The sequence below is a fragment of the Ipomoea triloba genome, chromosome 13, assembly GCF_003576645.1.
Source record: "Ipomoea triloba cultivar NCNSP0323 chromosome 13, ASM357664v1".
Lineage (NCBI taxonomy): Eukaryota > Viridiplantae > Streptophyta > Magnoliopsida > Solanales > Convolvulaceae > Ipomoea > Ipomoea triloba.
In genome coordinates, this window is record NC_044928.1 from 21,706,402 (window position 1) to 21,729,100 (window position 22,699).

Genomic DNA, 22,699 nt, shown 5'->3' on the forward strand with positions numbered 1-22,699 from the left:
AAAAAAAAAAAAAAAAAAAAAAAAAAAAAAAAAAAAAAAAAAAAAAAAAAAAAAACCACCACTAATATTGTGGGGTGGCTAACTAATATCCTCCTCTAAATTGGAGTTGATTAGCATATCTAAATTATAAACTAAGAGCTGGTACCTAACATCCTACTAATACAAAACATAAATCCAAATAGACAAGCTAATCCAAAATGTTGCTCATTACCTACAAAAGAAGATCTATGCGCCGGTTCCACAATGTTACTCATTACCTACAGAGGATCAGATTGTATCTCAACAAATTTACTAAAACGACTGAATGAGCATTAGCATTTAGCAACATTAAAGAGTGTACAAGTAGCATAAGAAGAAAGCCAACAGATCTCAACATAGTTGTTCCCTAACAGTTTTGACCCTTCCAAATGCTTCAAGAACAGTATTCAACTGCAAATTAATTTAAGAACCTTATAAATCCCAGCCACATTTATCCAAATTAGAACATCAAAAGAGGGCAAGCAGCTTTTAAAGGAACAACCACAAATATCATGTCCTCTTAAATGAAAACAATAGATATGAATTCTAAGCTAACTTCTAAAACTTGTTCTATAATTGTTCTATTAATCCATCCAAGTAGATTAACTGTTCTCTTTGTAAAGCAGTAAAGAATCACTATACTGTGACATTTGAAAGAACTGTCCAAGCAGTAAAGATTCACTATACTTGTACCAAATGAAGTTTTATACTCAAAATGCAAGCAGTAGTTTTTTTGGGTACAGCCTCTACAGTCGCTTTGACATACATATGCAGCAGCAGACAAACACCAAGGCACCATGTAACATCAAACCCAGAAAACGCTCTAAATATTCTACAATCAAAACTGATCAAAACAAATTTTACTTGCCTGGCAATTGGGTTTACAGTTTGTGATGTTTAGGAACATCCCTGTAAGAAGTCAACCACACTCCTTTATTCTTAACCTGCAATTTCAGTTAAATGATTATCAGATCACATGCAATGTGACCTAAACATGAATCAAAGAGTATTATCACTATTATGCATGATAACAAAGTCTCCCGCATTAAAATTATCCCACTCCCCTTCTCTGTGCAGATCATGGAAATTTGTAATGCTGCCCAGGATTCAGTCAAAAGAAGACTTTATATTAGCAACTTAGCAAGAAGTCTATTTCCCTATTGTATCCTCTAATCTTAGCACAAGCACAATCGTGTGTTAACAGTTATCTAGTAGTATGGTATTCCAAATTACTTCTTTTGCAACCCACTTAATAAATAGACAGAGTCAATGTGTACTTGTAAGAGACATTGAGAAAAATCAAATGGAAGAAAAAGTCCAATGATATCTAGGCATATTGTCAAGCTAGATGAGTACCTTACTCTTACCTTACTGGATTACTAAAAAAAATTCTAGGTGGGGTTGCAATAAACTTTATCCAACATATTACATGTGTGTGTGTGTGTAATCCATACATAGAAAACATGTGCATCATTCTTTATATATAATATGTACGTGTATATTAGTTATGGCGCATGACTCTTATTCTCCTCTCTTGGGCTTTGAATCTACAAGCTATTAGTTTTTTTTTTTTTTTTAATTCATGCATTGCTTCTTTGTAATCACATTTGACGCCTAACCCATCTGTTTCTCATATTCACTAGGGCCTGACAGTAGCAGAGCCCATGATCTTCTGTCTTGGGAAAAATTTTCTACAGAAAGGATCTAGCAGCCATCCTACACAACCCCAAATGGAAAACTATGTAGGAACACATTTAAGGGGGTATTTGGTTTTAATATCGGAATCAAGTACTTAGTATTTAGAATGGATTTTAGTAAAACTATCTGTTTTGGTAGTAAACAAGAATAGGATTCCAAATAAATAAATATGCACACAAATATATTCAAATTCCACAACAAAGGCATGGAATATGGTTTTTTTTTTTAAATCATTTTTACTTTTTCTTCTCTATTTTTTATTCTAAAGTCCAAAAGCAGGAGAGGGGAAGAGCAATGGGTTTTCACAAGATGAGGCACTTTACTACTAATAATTCTTATAAATAAAAGAAGAATACAACTAACCACTAGTATTAGGAACATGTTGCAGAGCTTCATGAACCATCTCTTGCACAGATTTTCCTTCTACAGATGTTGATAGAATAATTTTTGACAATGACAAAAAGAGTGTAAGGAACAACTAATGAGAAATAGTCAAGCGGCCAAGTGACCAGTAAATCAGATGAAGGATGCAAAATCACATGGCAGAATAGAGGTTCACGCAAGTTAAGAGAAAGGGCTTTACTTGATTGTTCTTTTAAAGCTATTGCAATGGCCCATGGCACAATAACACAATGAAATATATAAAAACCAACTTTCAAAAACTCTTTGAATATGCTTTCCGTACTTACGTAGAAAATCCCGCTGAATTAGCCATAGCAGCTTTGCAGGTTCAAATGCAATATCCCATGGACATCCAAGATTGTGGTTGAAGAATATATATGCCCATGAGTTACCTGCATAATAAAGTCAAAAGAATTCACAGAATGCAATTTGCTATATATATTTCAAGCTACTTTTACCAAATTCCAATAATACTACTAGTTATAATTCTTTTATTCAAGATAAAAGTATATGGCATATATATTTCCATGAGATACCCAAAATGGTTAGCTCAACTTAGTTTGATTGCATTCCTCAGCAGGGTTGGCTTACCTTCACAAGAACACAAATGTAGCCTTCATCGATCAAATGAACTAAAATCTTCAACATTAAGCCTCAAAAAACACAAACAAAAATATTAACATTGCAGCAAACCTGCAAACAGATAAGAAAACTCCAAATCTAGGGTATACCTAAAAGCTGCAACTACAAAACACCTAATGACAAACCACCCTTTTACAGCCCAGAAAAGAAAATTTCTCCAAATAGGTATGCACAAAAGCCACAATCAACAAAGTGATAAATACACGTGTAAAATTAGAGACTAAAAGTAAAAAATGATTGAAACAACCTAACCAGAATTCGGAAATCGGAAATCCGAAAAGGGAATGCCAGCAGCGCCTGCGAAGGTGCTCGGCTGCTTGCCTGCTGCCCTGCTCGGTGGCCGGTGCTCCGCTCTCCGTCGGCTTCCTCGGGGCTCGCAGGTCGGCTCAGCTGCTCTGGCCCCTGCCCTTCCGTCGCCTCCGCGCCTCGCTTCCGCAGCCGCAGCCGCAGCCGGCAGTCCGCCCCTCGCGCCCGCGCCCTCGCCCACGAAGAAACAAACAGATGAGGAAGATTTGGGGAATTGGGGCAGAGTGAAGGAGTAAGGAGTGAGGACTGGAGGGAGGAGGAATTAAGGGAGAGGCGCTGAAATTTTGAGGCGAAAATTTGGGTGTGGCGCCATTTGTTTTTTTTTTTTTTTCTGTAAAATATATATATACATACATACATACGGAGTAATATATATATATATATATATATATATATATATATATAATTTTTATCAGTAAATATATAATTTCAAATTTCAATATTTATAAATGTGTATATATTTCTTTAATTAATAGAAAATAAAATATATAAAATTTATTATTTATGTATGTCGCAAGTTCGTCGAAATCTTTGTCGTAATTACTCATCTACAAAATTTATTAAACTAAATAACTCTTGTGTCGAAACAATTGCGACGAAACTAGTATGTCGCAAAGCTACCAATGAAAAAATAATTTCCCACCAAAGTAACTACGACGGAATGTTGTATGTCGCAAGCTTTCCCGCCAAAAATATATTTCCCGCTAAGACATTTTTGTTGGACTTTTAGACAACATCTCAATTGCGTTGTACGTTTGTCGCAATATTGTCATAAATATCGTCGCAATAACTCTAAATCTAATATTTTACAAGAGCGATATGCTCGTCGCAAGTTTGTCGTTATTTCTGTCGCAAAAAGTCATCTATTGCGACGGATTTGTCCATCGCAATGTCTGTCCGTCGCTATAAGGGTAGTTTTCTAGTAGTACCATATATTAATTATTTGGAAATATAAATTAATTTTCTAACCAACAAATTGACATTTAACATTGAAGCCGAAGAAAAGTAGATGCATGTTTATAAATCTTAGAAAACTAACAATACTTTACTACAATGCGTCAAAAAAAGAACAATACTTTACTACAAACGAAGAGAATTAGATTGATACAAAATCAATAGTTAGGGTACTAAAATAATAGATAACTTTTAATGTGAAGGGCAAAATTTGGTGTATAGTTACAAGTTGAATTTTAATTTGTATAATTGCAAATCCGGTATTAGTGTCCAACTAAGCCACAAGAAGAAAAGATTTGGAGCAACAGGACGACATTAACTCAAGGAAGAGAAAACCGAAAATGGGGATTCAAACCTGCGCGGGCAAAGCCCACATAACTTCTAATCATGCCCAATAACCACTCCGGCACGTCCACAATTGAGATAAAAAAATTTTCAAAAACATATATAAATCCTAATACATTACAACAGGTAGATGGCATTGCTGTCAACTCTTTCAAGTTCCGTACAATCTTAGATTCCAAAAGCCAATAGAATACGAAAACATTTTAAGATTTTTTTGAAAGGTTTTGTCTAATAAGGAGATGAAAGGTTTTGTCCAATAAAAGTCCAAACCTGTCATTTTCATTTGGGAGACAAACCATTTGTGGTACAAACAACTGTAGGAAGACATTTGGGATTTCTGCTGCATTGATGGTCTGCAGCTATTTAAGGACCTCAACCTCTCACTGCTCAAACATTCAGTCTCATACACCATCCAGAGAGTATAGAGTAAAAGTGAGGGAAAAATACAGTTCACTCAAGCAAAGGCAGCACTCAGCACAGTTCATTCAGGCAACAACAAACACCAACTATGGCTGGAGGTTAGATCCTATATTATTCAGTTTTAATCTTACATTTTTTGGAATCATCTTTCAACTCAGTAATTATTCATCTTCAATATTAAAAATAATGCAGTTTAATAAACAAAATTTTGTAAATTTCTATTTGGTTAAAATTAAAGAATTATGTAAGGTTACTTAATGTTTAATTAGATGGTAAAACAAAGGTTCCTTCTAAGAAGTGAGGATAAATTTTATTTGTCTATCATTAAAAAATAAAATAAAATAATAACAAATTGTATGTGTTGATTTTATTAGATATGACCGAACATAAAACATAAAAAAAATAAGTTCTAAATAAATAATATAAAATAAGGGATCACGGGAATTTTTACATGAAAATCGTAAATGTGAAAAGTTTAAATATTTTGAGTAGTAATGGGTGATTTGTATGGAAGAAAAAGAAACTCTTAAGATGTTCGTCGTATAATTTGTTTTATTTCATTAGTTTGTTGTCTGGTTCTGTTAAATTGGTTCTTTTTTACGATCTCAGGGGCTTTTATGCTCTTAGACGTATCCGTTATTAATCAATGTACTTTGCTTTTAAAAAATAGTCAAATACATGGTGCATTAATTCATAAGTCAATAACAAATCCTTTATGCAATGCGCTAATTACTGATACAATTTTTTTTAATATAAATAAATAAACACACACATATATACACATCCCTTTTTTTGTGTAGCCCAGGATTTTCACTGTCGGACACAGTAACCAATCCCCTCGCTGGATTGTAGGCACCTCTTTTGGGTGGGACAGCGGTATATACACACCCTACACATTAGGTGGGTTTGGTAGGCCCCAGCCAAAGCTCACCATTTGGCCAATTTTTTTAGTACAGTGAGCTTTTATTTTCTGAAGGTTCAATTTTTTTGTATATTGAATATTCATTTTTATGTATAATATATCAAAAAGGTAAACATTGAATACATTAAAATTGAACATTCAGTATACTAATTAAAGCAAACATTTATCTATGATCATGGCATATTGGTCCATGGTCTAAGTAGTCCCATTTTGCCGGGTGGGCTAAAAAGCCCGTCGATTTGGTGGTCCATTAAATTTAAAGTTTGTCCTATCTTTTTAGCGATGTGGAATAAACTAGCCTGACGGATTAAATTCGTTTTGATGACTTTAGTAGTTAGGGCCTAGTGCGTGGACTAAAGATCATTGCCAATGTATGTAAAGACACCCAACATTATCAAACTCAGAAACTCAGCTAACGTCTTTCAATCAATATCTCAAAAATTGTCTAGTAACCATGCAATTGAAACAATCAAGCCAACCACCACTTTACTTGATTTTCTTCTTTGGCTTCAACTGGTTGCTATGGCCACACTTCATGAATTATAAAGTAAATGTAATTGTATATCTAATATTTTTTGAAATACTCATAACTCTTTACAAAGTTTTATTTGTTCTATACTTTCTTAATCTTTCTCACTCAAAGAATTAATGCCATCACTACCGGGGTTCGATTCTATGACCACCCATTAAAACTTCTAATTAGATATTAAAGTAGCTTATTTAGTCTTTGTTTTGATGAATGAAGTTATTATTTATGAATAAATAAACAATACTAATATAGAAATGGTAAAATTGTATTTTTAATACTCCGTATAACTTTTTTGGACAAAACCTAACATATACTCAACAAGTTCTTAGTACACATTAGAGCTAATTATTGTGGATGAATAAGTTGATTTTGGATGGGAATAGATCATTTGTTGGGGTTTAGTGTATTTGTAATGTGACAATTAAGATTATTAATAGTTAAAATAAATATTTATGGTATTAAAAATTTACTAAATAGCCATTGATTACAACTCATGTCAGATTGTCAAAAACACGTGACTTTTTCGTTCAAAATAAAATATAAAAAAAATTAAATATGACATCTTGGTGGCTAATTATGGGATACTATTGTAATGTCATATCTTATGAACGAACAGTACACTTGTCTTATAAGTGATGGACTAGAGCATAATTTTTTCTATTATTTATATTACTATTGTAATGTCATATTAGTTATGAATGAACAGTACACTTGTCTTATATTTCATGGACTAGATAGAGCTATAATTTTTTATTATTATTTATATTGAATTATTTTGGTAATTAATTGAGTAGGTCAATCATCTAGTCCATCGTTCATTTATGTTTTTGATTGTTCGACACTTCGACATATCGACATCTTATTGTTCGACATATCGACATCTTATCGTTCAATTCATTCTAATTGAAATTTTATTTTTATTATTACGGAGCGTTTGGTTGGAGGGAGGGAATTAAATAAGAAAGAAATTGCAATTCCGTTAGGGATGAATAATGTGAGAATAAATTGGTAATTTAAATTCCAGCGTTTGATTTGCAGGAATAGAATAGAGTCTCAATTTTAATGTTTGGTATGCATGAGAATTGAAATGGAATAAGTATTATAAAGTCTAAAATACTCATACTCATCATAATTATTAAATGACCAAATTTAAATTTTGCAGTTGAAAATATATGTAACACGCTATAAATAAACTCTAAAATTGCATAACGAAAGCAATTAAATAGATAATGGAGTTTTGAATAAAATATATTTGATTGAGGTTGGATTACTAATTGACATTCTGCGTGGACAGTAGAAAAAGAATAAACACTATAATGGAAAGGAAGAGATCAAACACCAATTTTAGGTTTAAAAAAAAATGATAATTTTGTCTCAAAACTATTTTTTCTTCCTAAAATCCTTAGAATTGAAATACCAAACGGATAATGAGATTCTAATTCTATGAAAATGAGAGAATTTAAATTTTACGAAATTACAATTCTCTTAAATCAAACGAAGAAATTTGTCTGACTTCAAAATTATGTGAAAATTAAGTAAGAATGAAATTATTATTCACTCCGACCAAATGCCCCTTTAGAGCATCCTTATTAGTGGGGATATTTCGCGGTTATTGAGGAGTTTTTGTAAGTGTGATTAGGAAAGAGAAAATGAGAAGGGGTGAATAAAAAAAATAAAATAAAACTGAATTTAAAAAAATAATAATAAAAAATGATAATGTGAGGCGCGCCTGACGCACACGCGCCCGCTTGGGCGCTGCTATGCGCTTTCACGCGCAGCAGAGAAAGTTAAAAGACAGCAGATCAGATGTTACTGTGCTATGCTCCCCATTTTTGCAGAAGAACCTTTTCCTCTCTATCACCTCCCTTCTCTCATGCTAGGTGGCAAATGATCTGACATTATCTTCACAATAACTACTGATGGCCTTGCTCTTAGTATCCAAATTGCAAGTTGGTAAGCGTTGTCCGGCAGTAAAATGTTGTCCTGTTGTGTGAGATTCGCGTGTGCGATTTATTCTCTGTCCACCGTCGTTAACTGAATTTTCCCCAACCTCTTTTCTGCACAATGAAAACAAACCTTCTTTATTTGGATGGTTTCAATGGGACATTGGCCCATTAATCCTGCCAATTTTACGTTTGCAACAAATTCAACTTTGTACATATATGTTTGTCCGTGTTCTATTATTTGGCAAATTATACCATGTTCCATGATTATCTTACGTTATAATTCTGATCCAAAATAGCATTCACTATACGCATATAAACTATTAACTGTATGTATATAATATATTAACTACAAGTACATAATATGTTGATTGCAAACATATAATATGTTTAGAAATATATTATGTGTCTGCAGTTAACATATTTTATACATGCAATTAATATATTATGTGTCTATAGTTAACATGTTATGTGTTTTCAATATATTTAGAGACACATAAAATGTTAAATGCAAGTACAGAATATATCAACTTCAGGTACATAATTCTTTTTACCAAAATTCACAATATGCAACATATTATGTGTCTATAATTAACATGTTATGTGTTTTCATTTTATTAAGAGACACATAAAATGTTAATCGCAAGTAGTCAAGTACAGAATATATCAACTTTAAATACATAATTTTTTTTACCAAAATCTACAATATGCAATATGAACCATGGTCCGCGCTATAAAATCTGTTATTATTTATCCTATGCTTTGATTCAAAGCATGTTGTTTGTGATTTGTCATTAAATCTTTAACTGTGCATTTACAAATAATAACTTTTTAAAAATTTTTTTGATCTAATTATATCTCCGTGTCTAGTTCAATAACTTTTTGTTTAATACAATTGTCTCTATTACATTGTAATATATGTTTATCTATATACTTTTCTCAATCCGTTGAAGCACAAAGAGTCAATACCGCCTTCACTGAAATTCAATGTCATGACCTCCCATATGGATTATGGGAGAGTTCAATAACTTAATAAAAAATAACATAAATATTATTTATTAAAAACGAAGTAGAGAATTACAAAGAAATAAAAGAATCGCGCACGCGCCTTTCTTTTGTTGTATTCGGACATACGACAACACAATACTTGAACTTGGACCACTTTGAGATTACTAATAAGATGACAAATTTCTGCCTATGATTCATGGATTATTCCATAGCTATAATTTGACTTTAAACAAGCCTTTGGCTTTTGTAACAACATTGTTGTTTCATGAAATCCATTTTTAACAATAAGAATTACTCCGTATATTTTATTGGTAACGCAATAGACAAATAATAGAATAGCAATTATATTTTGATTCATTATATTGTTTAATTAAGAACAAACTTTAACAATTAAATTTTAGTATATAGTTGGTTTAAAGAATAGAAATGGAATAATCATTTTAACAATTGAATTTTAGTATATAGTTGGTTTAAAGAATAGAAATAGAATAATCTTTTGTTTAAAAAATCATTAAAATTAATAAAAGTTTATAATATTTTTTTTATTTAAACATTTATAAACTCACAAAGTTTACAAAAGTTTAAAACGACTTTATAAAAGTTAATAAAAATTTATTAAAAATATATTACTTTAAAAGGTTTTAAGAATTTATGAAAGTTAAGTTTGAATACACCCCGTTAGAAAATTCAAAATATGGGAGAAAAATGTCTGAATTATTTACTCAAGTTTTGGTCGACTGTTTTCTTTTTATTTATTTGTTTTTTTTTTCTATTTTCTCCAATTAGAAAATCTTATAAACGAATATTTTTCATTCAAGTTAATTTCATTTTCGGTCCTAGATTTATATGTCGCAATTCATTTTAATCTTTTTTTTTTTTCACAACATTTATATTTGGTCCTATTATTATATATTGTGGAACGACTATTTTTGGTCCTCCATTAACAAAATCATTAAAATTTCGTAAAATATACAAGGGCGTTTAGATCATCAATTATGATTTTTTCAAGAAAATTAAAATAAAAATATAGCGGGTCAACTCACTTTGTATATAAATAAATAAATAAATAAGATCGAAATGTCCTTGTATTTAACGACATTTCAACAATTTTATTGATGGAGAACCAAATTAAAAATGATCGTACCACAATAATATTATGACTAAATAAGGATACTTTAAAAAAATGGAGCAAAAATGGAATTAACTCTTTTTCATTCAATTCACTAACAGGCATGGTTTGCCAAATAACATTCAATCATCTCCATAAAGGCATAGTGTACAACTTGATCTTCAGATCTTACAATTGTATTAGCGTCTATATACCAATTGTCACAAATTGTTGAATTCGTCTTTTGCAATTTTTATTATCTAATATAAACGAATGTTGGTGCAGAGGCCGTAATGCCAAATCAAGCATCATACCATCGCATTTAAAACATGACACTTGATAAGTGTGATACACTCTCATTTGTACCTATTTTACTTGTGTTTTTATTTAGGTTTTATAATTAATTGTGTATTAAAATGTTATCTCCAATGCTTTTTCCTTGTTATTTTATTTAAAGTGGTATAATGCTTGGTTTGAGTGTCTTTGGTGTGTTTAGTGCTGCATTATAACCACTTGGGAGCAAAAAGGCAATGCAAAAGAATCAAAAGTGTTGAGAAGTCAAAATGGGACCGAAAGTACTGTTCACCGCAGATTCTCGACGCGTCGAGAATATCTCTCGACGCGTCGAGACCTTCCAGAGAGCAATAAAAATTTCGCCATTTTATTCTCGACGCGTCGAGAAACATTCTCGACGCGTCGAGAATCCTGCCCAGGACACTATTCATCCCAGAACAAAATTCCAGATTTGTCCCTGTTTTGGATCCCACTATTTAAGGCTTCATTTCTCCCCAAACCCTACCTGTTGGCTGCTGGTTTTTGTCAGAAAAAGGGGAAAGAGAACAAGGAAAAGAAGCTTCATCATCTCCAAAAGCCAAAGAAGAAATCATCACAACTTTTGGAAAGGAGATCAAAGAAAAGAGCTTGGAGGCATCATTTGGGAGAATATCTTCCTTTCTCTTTTCTATTTTGAACTTTATTGAATAATTGTTGGATCTATTTTAGCCATGTTAGGCTAAACTTCCTTTTGGGATTTTTGGGTATAAAAGTGTTTATGAACCTATGTGCCTAGTTCTTATTTTGTTTTAATGAAATATCTATTTGGGTTTATTGCTTGTGTTGCAATTGTGATTTATGTTATTGATACTTGTAATTAGATGCATATGATTGCTTGTACCCTTGCTAGATTTGTCTATGAATCAAAGAGCACCCACAATTGCACTTGACTATTGTACCTCGAGAGAGGACAATTTGGTTAAGGGATATATTGTGAATAGCTCACGAGAGTGAGTATTCCATTTGTGAATAGCCCACGAGAGTGGGTATTCCATTTATTGCTTAGTCCCGATCTTATATTGTGAATAGCTCACGAGAGTGAGTATTCCAATTACCGTATTTTGGGTTTGAGTTACGAGAGTAACCTTTCCCTTTTAGATGGCAATTTTCCACACTTGTTTAACCCAAATAATTATTTCACTTTAGATTGGCACTAGGTGATTAAACACTTTAACTCCCAAAAATCCCGCTTTTACCTCTTTGAATACAAAAACCCGTTTGCCTTATTTTAATTATCTTGTTTGCATATCCATAGATAATCATCCATTGTGAACGTAGGAATAGCTTCTTGCGAATATAATTAGTAACTAGTGCTTGATACCCCACTTCCCTGTGGTTCGATAACCCCGGAATACTCCGGGTATTTGTATGTGGTTTTATGCTACGACCAAATTGGCGCCGTTGCCGGGGAAGCGGTGTTTAGTATTAACATTAGTGAAAATTGTATTCTAGGAGTCTATTCCATTTTATTTTCTTTATTTTTATTTTTATTTTGTTTTGTTTACTAACCGGTGCTAACGAGCTTCCTTAGCTTGTTTTTGTTAAGGTTTGTAGGTGTTGCATGCAAACAAGGTCCTCGGGAGGTGAAGGACTATTACCTCTTGACCTTGAAATCGAAAGGAGAGCCAAATTTCTTAGAAAGCAAAGGAGGATGGCAAATGAGCAAGGCAACATCAATGTCAATCCTAATGGAAACGGTGAAGGAAATGGAAACGGTGAGGGAAACGGTGTAAATCAACCCCTACCGGCAAGGAGAGCTATGTCCGACTATATTGCACCCGACTTGGATGAACACAATAGCATCAACATTCCGGGTGTTGAGGCCAACAACTTTGAGATCAAACCGGCAATCATACAAATGGTGACATCCGATCAATTTGGAGGGTAGCCAATGGAGGATCCAAATGCTCATATAACCAAGTTTCTCCGGATTTGCAGCACATTTAAGATGAATGGAGTTCCGAATGAAGCAATCAAACTCCGACTTTTTCCTTTTTCACTAAGGGATAAAGCCGACAGTTGGCTCATTTCTTTCCCCGCCAATCATTTTGCTAGTTGGGATCAACTTCATAGGGAGTTCTTGAAAAGATTCTACCCACTTTCAAAGACTCAAAGGATGAGGAGAGCCATTCAAAACTTCAAGCAAATTTCAAATGAATCTCTAGCCGAATCTTGGGAGAGGTTTAAGGAACTACAAAGGCAATGCCCTCATCATGGTATTCAAGGATGGGATCTAATGATGGCTTTCTATGAAGGTTTGCTTGATAATTCAAAGATCTTGGTGGATGCTTCATCGGGAGGATCATTCACGGTTTTGGAACCTACTCAAGCCGAGGAACTACTTGAGAAGATTGCAACAAATGGAACAACTTGGTATTCGGAGAGATCTTCCCAAAGGCTTGTGGGAGGATTTCATGATGTTGATCAAATATCCGCCTTGTCGGCTAAGGTGGATAACATGGCATCCATGGTTCAAAAGATAGCTCAAATCACCCTCAACAACCAAAATGTGAGCTATGCTTCTTCTACTTCTATTCCTCCAAGGCAAATCATGATGTGTGACTTATGTGGGGGAGAACACAATTTGGGAGAGTGCTTAAATGATGATATGGGTTCTCAATCTACCATGGAGCAAGTTGATTTGGTAGGATATGGTAGGCAACAACAATCATTCCAACCGCAAGGAGCCTACAATCCTAATGCATCAAGGAATCACCCCGGTTTTTCTTGGAGTAATCCGATGGGGGCTGCAAATCCCCAAAGTTTTGGCAATAGAGGACCACCACCGGGATTCCAAGGGCAACAAAATTATAGAGGTGGTCAACAACAACAACAATCTAGGCAAAATTTAGGATTCCAAAACTCTAATGCTCAACCGAGGCAACCACTAGAGAAGCCGCCTCCACCAAATTGGGAAGCCATGATAGAGATGATGTTTAAATCTCAAATGCAAAGTGAAGAGAAGATTAGGCAAGTATCGGATAAGTTGGACCAATTGAGTGCTCATCATAAAATGCTAGAAAATCAAATTGCCAATCAAGCTTCAACCTCTAGCACAAAAGTAACCGGGAAGTTGCCCGCTTGTCCCGAAAATCCGAGAGAGCACATGAATGCCATTATCACTAGAAGTGGAAAGCAACTTGAAGGTCCACAATTGCCTACCAATGATTAAGTTTTGGAGCCGGAAGTTGAAAATGGAAAGTTAAAGGAGGATGTTGTTGTGCAAAGCAAAGGAAAGGATTCTTGCCTATTCAAATCCGAAGAAGATGAAATCCAAAAACTTGAACCTTTGTTGAGACAAATTCCACCACTCCCGTTCCCACAAAAATTTAAGAAAGCCAAGGTGGAAGAAAGAAGGGCAAGGTTCTTGAGCTTGATCAAGCAATTGGACATTTCTATTCCTTTGCTTGATGCCATCACCGAAATCCCCTCTTATGCAAGATTCTTGAAAGAGATTCTATCCAACAAGAGGAGATTTGAAGACCGTGAAACCGTTGCGGTCAATGAAGAATGTAGTGCCCTTATCCAAAACAAGCTTCCACCAAAACTTAGAGATCCCGGGAGTTTTTCTATTCCATGTGTTATTGGAGGGTCTCTTGTGCAAAGAGCTTTGTGTGACTTGGGAGCTAGTGTGAGTTTGATGCCGTACTCTTTATGTAAAAAGTTGCAACTTGGGGAGCCCAAACCCACCGCCATAACTTTGCAACTAGCGGATAGATCCGTAAAACACCCCGTGGGAGTTCTTGAAGATGTGCCGGTAAAGATTGACAAATATTACATCCCGGGTGATTTTGTGGTTCTAGAAATGGAAGAAGATGCTAAAGTTCCTATCATTCTTGGGAGGCCATTTTTGGCAACCTCCGGGGCGGTAATTGATGTTAAAAAGGGGACTTTGGTGCTTGAAATTGGGGATGACAAAGTTGAGTTTAATGTTTTTGAATTGGCTAGCAAATCCCCTTGTCTTGATGAATGCTTTTGTGTAGATACCATTGATTCATGTGTTCGGGAGACTCTTGAAGAAAGCAATTGGATTTCTAATGATCCTTTGGGAGTTGATGTAGATGATACTATTGAGGAAGAGCAAATTGATGAAGACACAAGTGGTTTTGATGAACTTTTTGATGAGAATGAATTATTGGTGCAACCATCCTCACCAAAGCTTGAAGTATTTGGTCTTGGAGACCAATTGGCCAATCACAATGGGGATAATCATCCAAAGGTAGAATTAAAACCTTTGCCCTCCGAATTGAAGTATGCTTTTCTTGGTTCTAATTCTACATATCCCGTTATTGTGAATGCTAATTTGAATGATGATGAAATTGAGAAGTTGTTGCATGTGTTGAAAAGGCATAAAAAAATCATTGGTTATACTCTTGATGACATTGTTGGCATAAGTGCATCCTATTGCATGCATAGGATATACTTGGAAGAGGGGTATAAACCGAGCATTGAACCACAAAGGAGGTTGAACCCTATTGCATGCGTATAGGATAATCACTATACGCATATAAACTATTAACTGTATGTATATAATATATTAACTACAAGTACATAATATGTTGATTGCAAACATATAATATGTTTAGAAATATATTATGTGTCTGCAGTTAACATATTTTATACATGCAATTAATATATTATGTGTCTATAGTTAACATGTTATGTGTTTTCAATATATTTAGAGACACATAAAATGTTAAATGCAAGTACAGAATATATCAACTTCAGATACATAATTCTTTTTACCAAAATTCACAATATGCAACATATTATGTGTCTATAATTAACATGTTATGTGTTTTCATTTTATTAAGAGACACATAAAATGTTAATCGCAAGTAGTCAAGTACATAATATATCAACTTTAAATACATAATTTTTTTTACCAAAATCTACAATATGCAATATGAACCATGGTCCGCGCTATAAAATCTGTTGTTATTTATCCTATGCTTTGATTCAAAGCATGTTGTTTGTGATTTGTCATTAAATCTTTAACTGTGCATTTACAAATAATAACTTTTTAAAAAACTTTTTGATCTAATTATATCTTCGTGTCTAGTTCAATAACTTTTTGTTTAATACAACTGTCTCTATTACATTGTAATATATTTATTTATACTTTTCTCAATCCGTTGAAGTACAAAGAGTCAATACCGCATTCACTGAAATTCAATCATGACCTCTCATATGGGAGAGTTCAATAACTTAATAAAAAATAACATAAATATTATTTATTAAAAACGAAGTAGAGAATTACAAAGAAATAAAAGAATCACGCACGCGCCTTTCTTTTGTTGTATTCGGACATACGACAACACAATACTTGAATTTGGACCACTTTGAGATTACTAATAAGATGACAAATTTCTGCCTATGATTCATGGATTATTCCATAGCTATAATTTGACTTCAAACAAGCCTTTGGCTTTTGTAACAACATTGTTGTTTCATGAAATCCATTTTGAACAATAAGAATTACTCCGTATATTTTATTGGTAACGCAATAGACAAATAATAGAATAGCAATTATATTTTGATTCATTATATTGTTTAATTAAGAACAAACTTTAACAATTAAATTTTAGTATATAGTTGGTTTAAAGAATAGAAATGGAATAATCATTTTAACAATTGAATTTTAGTATATAGTTGGTTTAAAGAATAGAAATAGAATAATCTTTTGTTTAAAAAATCATTAAAATTAATAAGTTTATAATATTTTTTTTATTTAAACATTTATAAACTCACAAAGTTTACAAAAGTTTAAAACGACTTTATAAAAGTTAATAAAAATTTATTAAAAATATATTACTTTAAAAGGTTTTAAGAATTTATGAAAGTTAAGTTTGAATACACCCCGTTAGAAAATTCAAAATATGGGAGAAAAATGTCTGAATTATTTACTCAAGTTTTGGTCGACTGTTTTCTTTTTATTTCTTTGTTTTTTTTTTTCTATTTTCTCCAATTAGAAAATCTTATAAACGAATATTTTTCATTCGAGTTAATTTCATTTTCGGTCCTAGATTTATATGTCGCAATTCATTTTAATCTTTCTTTTTTTTTTTTTCACAACATTTATATTTGGTCCTATTATTATATATTGTGGAATGACTATTTTTGGTCCTCCATTAACAAAATCATTAAAATTTCGTAAAATATACAAGGGCGTTTAGATCATCAATTATGATTTTTTTTCAAGAAAATAAAAATAAAAATATAGCGGGTCAACTCACTTTGTATATAAATAAATAAATAAATAAATAAATAAATAAGATCGAAATGTCCTTGTATTTAACGACATTTCAACAATTTTATTAATGGAGAACCAAATTAAAAATGATCGTGCCACAATAATATTATGACTAAATGAGGATACTTTAAGAAAATGGAGCAAAAATGGAATTAACTCTTTTTCATTCAATTCACTAACAGGCATGGTTTGCCAAATAACATTCAATCATCTCCATAAAGGCATAGTGTACAACTTGATCTTCAGATCTTACAATTGTATTAGCGTCTATATACCAATTGTCACAAATTGTTGAATTCGTCTTTTGCAATTTTTATTATCTAATATAAACGAATGTTGGTGCAGAGGCCGTAATGCCAAATCAAGCATCATACCATCGCATTTAAAACATGACACTTGATAAGTGCATAATTGTTCATATTTATACCTCATACTTAGCTTTATTTTGCTTATGAAGTGTTACAATTGTGTTCAAAATGATCTTTATTTTGCTCATTTGATCAATTAGACACAATGCATCATCTTTGAGTAGAAATGAAGGATTTTGGATGCATTTGAAGTCCAAGAGACCCAAACATGAAGTTATGGAGATGGATGTAGCACTTACAAGGGACTCTAAGAGTGGTGCTTTCAATGGTCTTGGTCGTTTGGGAAAAACCAAAACAAAAGAGAAGCAAAAGATCAAGACATTGCAATTTCGCTCATTTTGACCACTATTCGTATTTCGACTATATCTCAACCTAGGAATGTAGAAATGAAGTGATTTTTGTGCCATTGGAAATCCAACTTGAAGGGCTACAACCTTTTTGAAGACCACAAAAGCCAATGAAAAGGTTTTGGGGGTGAAAACTAGCCTAGAAGTCAAAGTAGCTGCGCAGGATTCTGCTTGCAGGAGGTACACAGCCAAGGGCACGACCGTGCCAACCCGAGGCAGTGTGCACTGCATTTTTGGGCTTATTTAGGCACGGTCAGTGGCACGGTCGTGCCACCCATTCCCTATTTATATTTAAGCTCATTTTCACTCACTTTTACGCAATTTCGACTCCCATTCGAACCCGGTCTAGTCATTTTGTTTCGCTTCCTTTCATATTTTTAGGTTAGGTTAAGCTTAGATTTAGGTTCATAAATACATTTGAAACTTGTAATCAAGGATTCAACATTTGGATTCCAAGATTTACCATCGATTTCACTAGAGAAGTTTTCTTTACCTCATCTCTTTCTTTGGTAAGATTTATGTTTATTACTTGTGTTTTTGTGTTCTTTATGCTATTTAATCATGAGTAGTTAGTTTTTGGAATTGAATTAGGGTTGTATTATCTATCTTGATGCTTAAATTTGTGATTATTGCAAAAAGGTGAAGAACTCTAACCTAGGGTTCATGTGTTTGTAAAGATTTTGTGTTTATATCTATCTTGTTAATGATTGATGTACACATTCATTAGCATGTACTTGGAGAATTCTTGGCTACAATGAGAATTGGGTGAAGGATTTGAGCCACCCCTTGCATAAACCCAATTTGCTTCTATGAAAAAATAGGGGTTTAAGATGCTTTGTGTGCTTGATGGATTTGGAATAGGTACACCACAGGAGTGGGACAACTCCTTGTTCTAATCCTTGTATATTTGCACACGGAATTGGCTTTAGACTAGGATACATGCGTGCGTTCACGTTTGAATTCTTGGTTATTTGTTCTTCCTAATCTCGTAAGTCGTTGAAGCATCTAGATGATAATGTCCCCTAGCTTGGGTCCTTTTATTTTTTTTTTTTTTTGTTTGTTTGTTTGTTTGTTTTGTTTTTGTTTATCTTTATGTATATGTATTAGTCTTACCATTATCTTTAACTTGTTGTTTGCTTAGCTTTTTATATATTTCCTTATGCTAGTACCTAGTTGCTTGTGAATTGTGATTACATATTACCTGTCATAACCCCGAATTCCCTAAGAATGACATTTCACACCCGTACACTCATCATCACTCATTTTCAATGTTGAATAATAATAAATAAGTGTAAATTAAATAAAATAAAATTATGTATTCATTATCCATTATATTTGTTTAGATATACAATGATAATTGATAACCGTTTCATATTGAGAACTACATATTTACTAGTTGAGCTTGACTACTACTTCAATAAATGCAATCTAATTTAAGATATTCTAATGAATATGAATTGAAGCTAACAAACTTAATTTGTGTGGACTCCTCATGGATTGCCAAGTAGAAAAGCTCTTTGACTGGTATCAAAAATTTAAGTTGTTGCGGTTGAGTAATTGGACTTGCAACATTAATTACATGTAATTGTATATATATAATATGTTTCGGTTGATCTGTCTCTCTCTGGTGTGAACATTGAGAAAAAGCATTAAGGTCATGCATCCTCAATTTGGATAACACCCAAAAGTAGGTGTGAACTGGGTCCTTGTTCAATGTATAGTAGGGGCTAGCCATTAAATTAGGAATGAAAAGATTTGTGGCTAATCCTGGCTGGAGGTTTGTGCTGCTACCAATTGTAGTAAAGCACAAACAACACATAATATTTTTTAAAAATTTTATAATACTCAATAAATATCTTACTAACATAATAAATAAAAGAGAAAACGGCATCCCCGTTACCATTTCAAATAAGTGGTCATAGGTTTGAACGTAACTCTGGTGGTGAGGGCTTAGATTTTTTGGGCTGAAAATCTTTGAAAAAATATAGAATTGATACCAACTTGTAAAGAACCATGAGTATTTCAAATAATAAATAAATAAAAGAGAAAATTTTACGTTGAGGGTGTGTTTGAAAACCTTGATTTTCCGGATTTTCGGTGTTTGGCAACGCCTTGAAAATGCGGTCAATGGAAAACAATTTCCTTTGACTATGGAAAATCAGCCCATTTTTCCGGAAAATGACTTTCGGATTTTTTTTTTCGAAAGTCATTTTTCGGAGTTGGCAAAGTCGTGTTTTGGCCAAAATGGTCGTGAGTTCTGGCAGAAACAAGAGCAGTTTGCCTCTTCTCGTTTTTTTTTTAAAAATAAATATAATTATTTTATATATTATTATAATTCTTTTTTATTTAAAAATAATAATTAAAATGTAAAAGTATACAATTTTATACATTTTTCATAAATGAACCAAACAGTTTTCCAGAATGCAACCAAACACTAGGAATGAAATTATTTTTTGGAAAATAACTCATTTTCTAGAAGTCATTTTCTTGCTTTCCAAACACACCCTTAATCTCGCAATTACTGTGATATTGTCACATTTATTAGTCATTGGCTTTTAATATGATTATATCAGTTTTTTTTTTTTTTTGAATACTATTGACTCTGTTACAATGTAGTATCTATTCATACATACTTTCTCAACCTACCTATGATTATATTAGTTCCTTGATTTTCTTGACATTGTCACATTTGGTCATCTAATAGTATGATAACCAATTGGTTTTCATTGTTGAAACAATTTGATAATTTGACAATTTTAATCTATTATTTATATCAAAAGAATTCTCATAATAAATGACATAGTAAAAAATATACGGAGTAGTAAAAAAAATTATTGTTCATTAAAAAAGTCTATCGAGTTGTTGATTATTATATTTTTTTCAACAAGAGAAAATTAAGATTGTAAAAACTCAAATTATCTTAGAAATTAACGTTAGTTTAATATAAATTGTAATAGATCAGAGGACCAAATTTGACAATGATAGTAAAGTTGTGAGACTATATGTGGCAAATTAAAACTCAAATACTAAATGTGACAATACCACAAATAATCGTGAGGCTAAAAGTAGAAGGGATAAGGGTCAAATAGGCTCTTAAACTATAAACCAAAGTGTAATTAGCCTCATAAACTAACAAAAGCTCCAATTAGGCCCTTCATCTCTTCACTTTTATGCAATTAATAAGCCAATAACTTCTTAAATTTGTGCAATTAGCTCAATTTGCATGTAAAAAAGCTGGCCGGGGTCTTCTTCTCCGTCCAACTGGATGGAGAAGCCATGGCCGGCTTCTTTATCTAGTTGGACAGCGAAGCTATGTCTGACTTCTCCGTCCAGTTGGCGATCACCAAAAAGCTTGACAGGGATACAATTTTGGCGATCACTTACCGCGGCGTCCCCGACATTGTTTTGCCGAACGCCCGGCTGCATGTGAAGAGAAACTACGTTTTTTTCTCCAACCGTCCGAGGTGGAATCGTGTCATTCCGATGATGCTAACATACAAGTTCTCCCAATAAAACACCATCAAGAGTTTGTCCGGTATAGAGATCAAGACAGTGGTGAAGAATCCTTTCGGGCATTGGGCTTCAGTCGCTCTGGTGACGTTCTTGGAAACCAAGGACTACGGATTCACCAGCATCAAGATTGGGTTCTATGCCGATGACAACAGTTACGTGGAGTCGTTCGACAGGGTGCTAGGGTTTTAGCCCATGCATTCTCGCCGGAGAGCAGACGGTTCCACCTAGATGCGGTGGAGACGTGGGTGGTGGACTTCGAGACCCAATCGTCGCCCAATTTTTTTTTAATTTTTAAATTAATTTTTTTAAATTGAGCTAATTGCACAAATTTAAAAAGTTTTAGGCTTAATTACATAAAAGTTAAGAGATAAAGGGTCTAATTGGAATTTTTGTTAATTTATGGGGCTAATTGAACTGGGTAAATCCCGTGTTTAATAAGTCACTTTTGGTACTAATAAAATTGAAACATTCGAAAGTGACTAAACCATTTGTTTACTCATTTCTAATACCATTATAATTAGAATTAAGCCACTGTTCAATGATATTTGGTAATTAATAGCTTTCACTCTACTTTCATGACCTATTTTCGTTATCTGATCTCAATCATTATCAATAATTTCAATATTGATTTTTTTTTTAATAAAAAAGAGGGTTGCACCCAAAACTAAACTCTAGCTACCCACATCCAATATAGTTCGAGATAATTAATTTCAATATATATCTTATTTCCATATAATGTCTACCAACTCTACAAATGACTCATCATTATTTTTAAAACGAGTTGAAATTATAAGGTTATTTGTCGGCTTGAATTCATATGTATATGTAACTTTAAATGACTTTGCAATTCTGATTGACTTTGAATTGCAGAATTTGCAATTCTCGTGTCAGAATTGCAAAGTTATATTTTATTTTTTGTTTGTTTGTTGGTGTTATTTTTATTATTATTACTACTACTTTCTTGATAATATAAATTAAAAATTAATTATTATATAATTCTAATAATATTTATTTTACTTCAAATTTATATTTTGAATTTTTATTTGATTTAAATAAATAATTTTATATTTTTAATTTTTTATAAAATTGAAAAATAATATTTATTTTACTTCAATATGTCCATGCTTAGCTTGAAAATATATAAGGCCACTTCATTCGACATAAGGAATATATTAAAAAAAAAAAAATTGAATAATTAAATAATATAATTTATTTTATTCCAAATTTTGTCAAATAATTTGAAGGAATTTGAATTTTTATTGTTATTTAATACCTTATATTTATTTATATTTTGATAACAGAGATTAATTGTAAAAAAAAAATTAATAGAAATAAATAAGTTTTTAAGGTGATGTGAAAATAGAATCACTTTTGAATGTATGAGTAATGAATAGTGATTAATTATAAATTTAGTGGTGTGACAGATCCACTTAAGAGAATATTCCTTGAATGCGATAGCGTAACCGTAACGATATAGGATGATACTAGCATTAACTTATAAAAGTAAAAATGATTTGAAAAACACAGATAGCATAAGGTTATTGGCTATGGATATAAGGATTTAATTTGAACTCAATTTCTGGGAAGCAG

The 22,699-nt window shown here is 32.6% G+C and overlaps 1 protein-coding gene and 1 long non-coding RNA gene across 2 annotated transcripts; one reads left to right on the forward strand and one right to left on the reverse strand.

The window, feature by feature from the left end:
- Positions 1–882: 882 nt before the first annotated feature.
- Positions 883–3,361, reverse strand: LOC116002634. Its single transcript, XR_004094521.1, has 4 exons — positions 2,710–3,361; positions 2,406–2,510; positions 2,080–2,139; positions 883–962 (listed from the first exon to the last, which is right to left on the reverse strand). It is a non-coding gene; the product is annotated as an uncharacterized LOC116002634 (long non-coding RNA).
- Positions 3,362–12,519: 9,158 nt separating this feature from the next.
- On the forward strand, positions 12,520–15,117 carry LOC116001355. Its single transcript, XM_031241237.1, has 2 exons — positions 12,520–13,774; positions 13,817–15,117. Exons 1-2 carry the CDS (start codon positions 12,520–12,522, stop codon positions 15,115–15,117), a joined length of 2,556 nt encoding a protein of 851 aa, XP_031097097.1.
- The last annotated feature ends 7,582 nt before the right edge of the window (positions 15,118–22,699 follow it).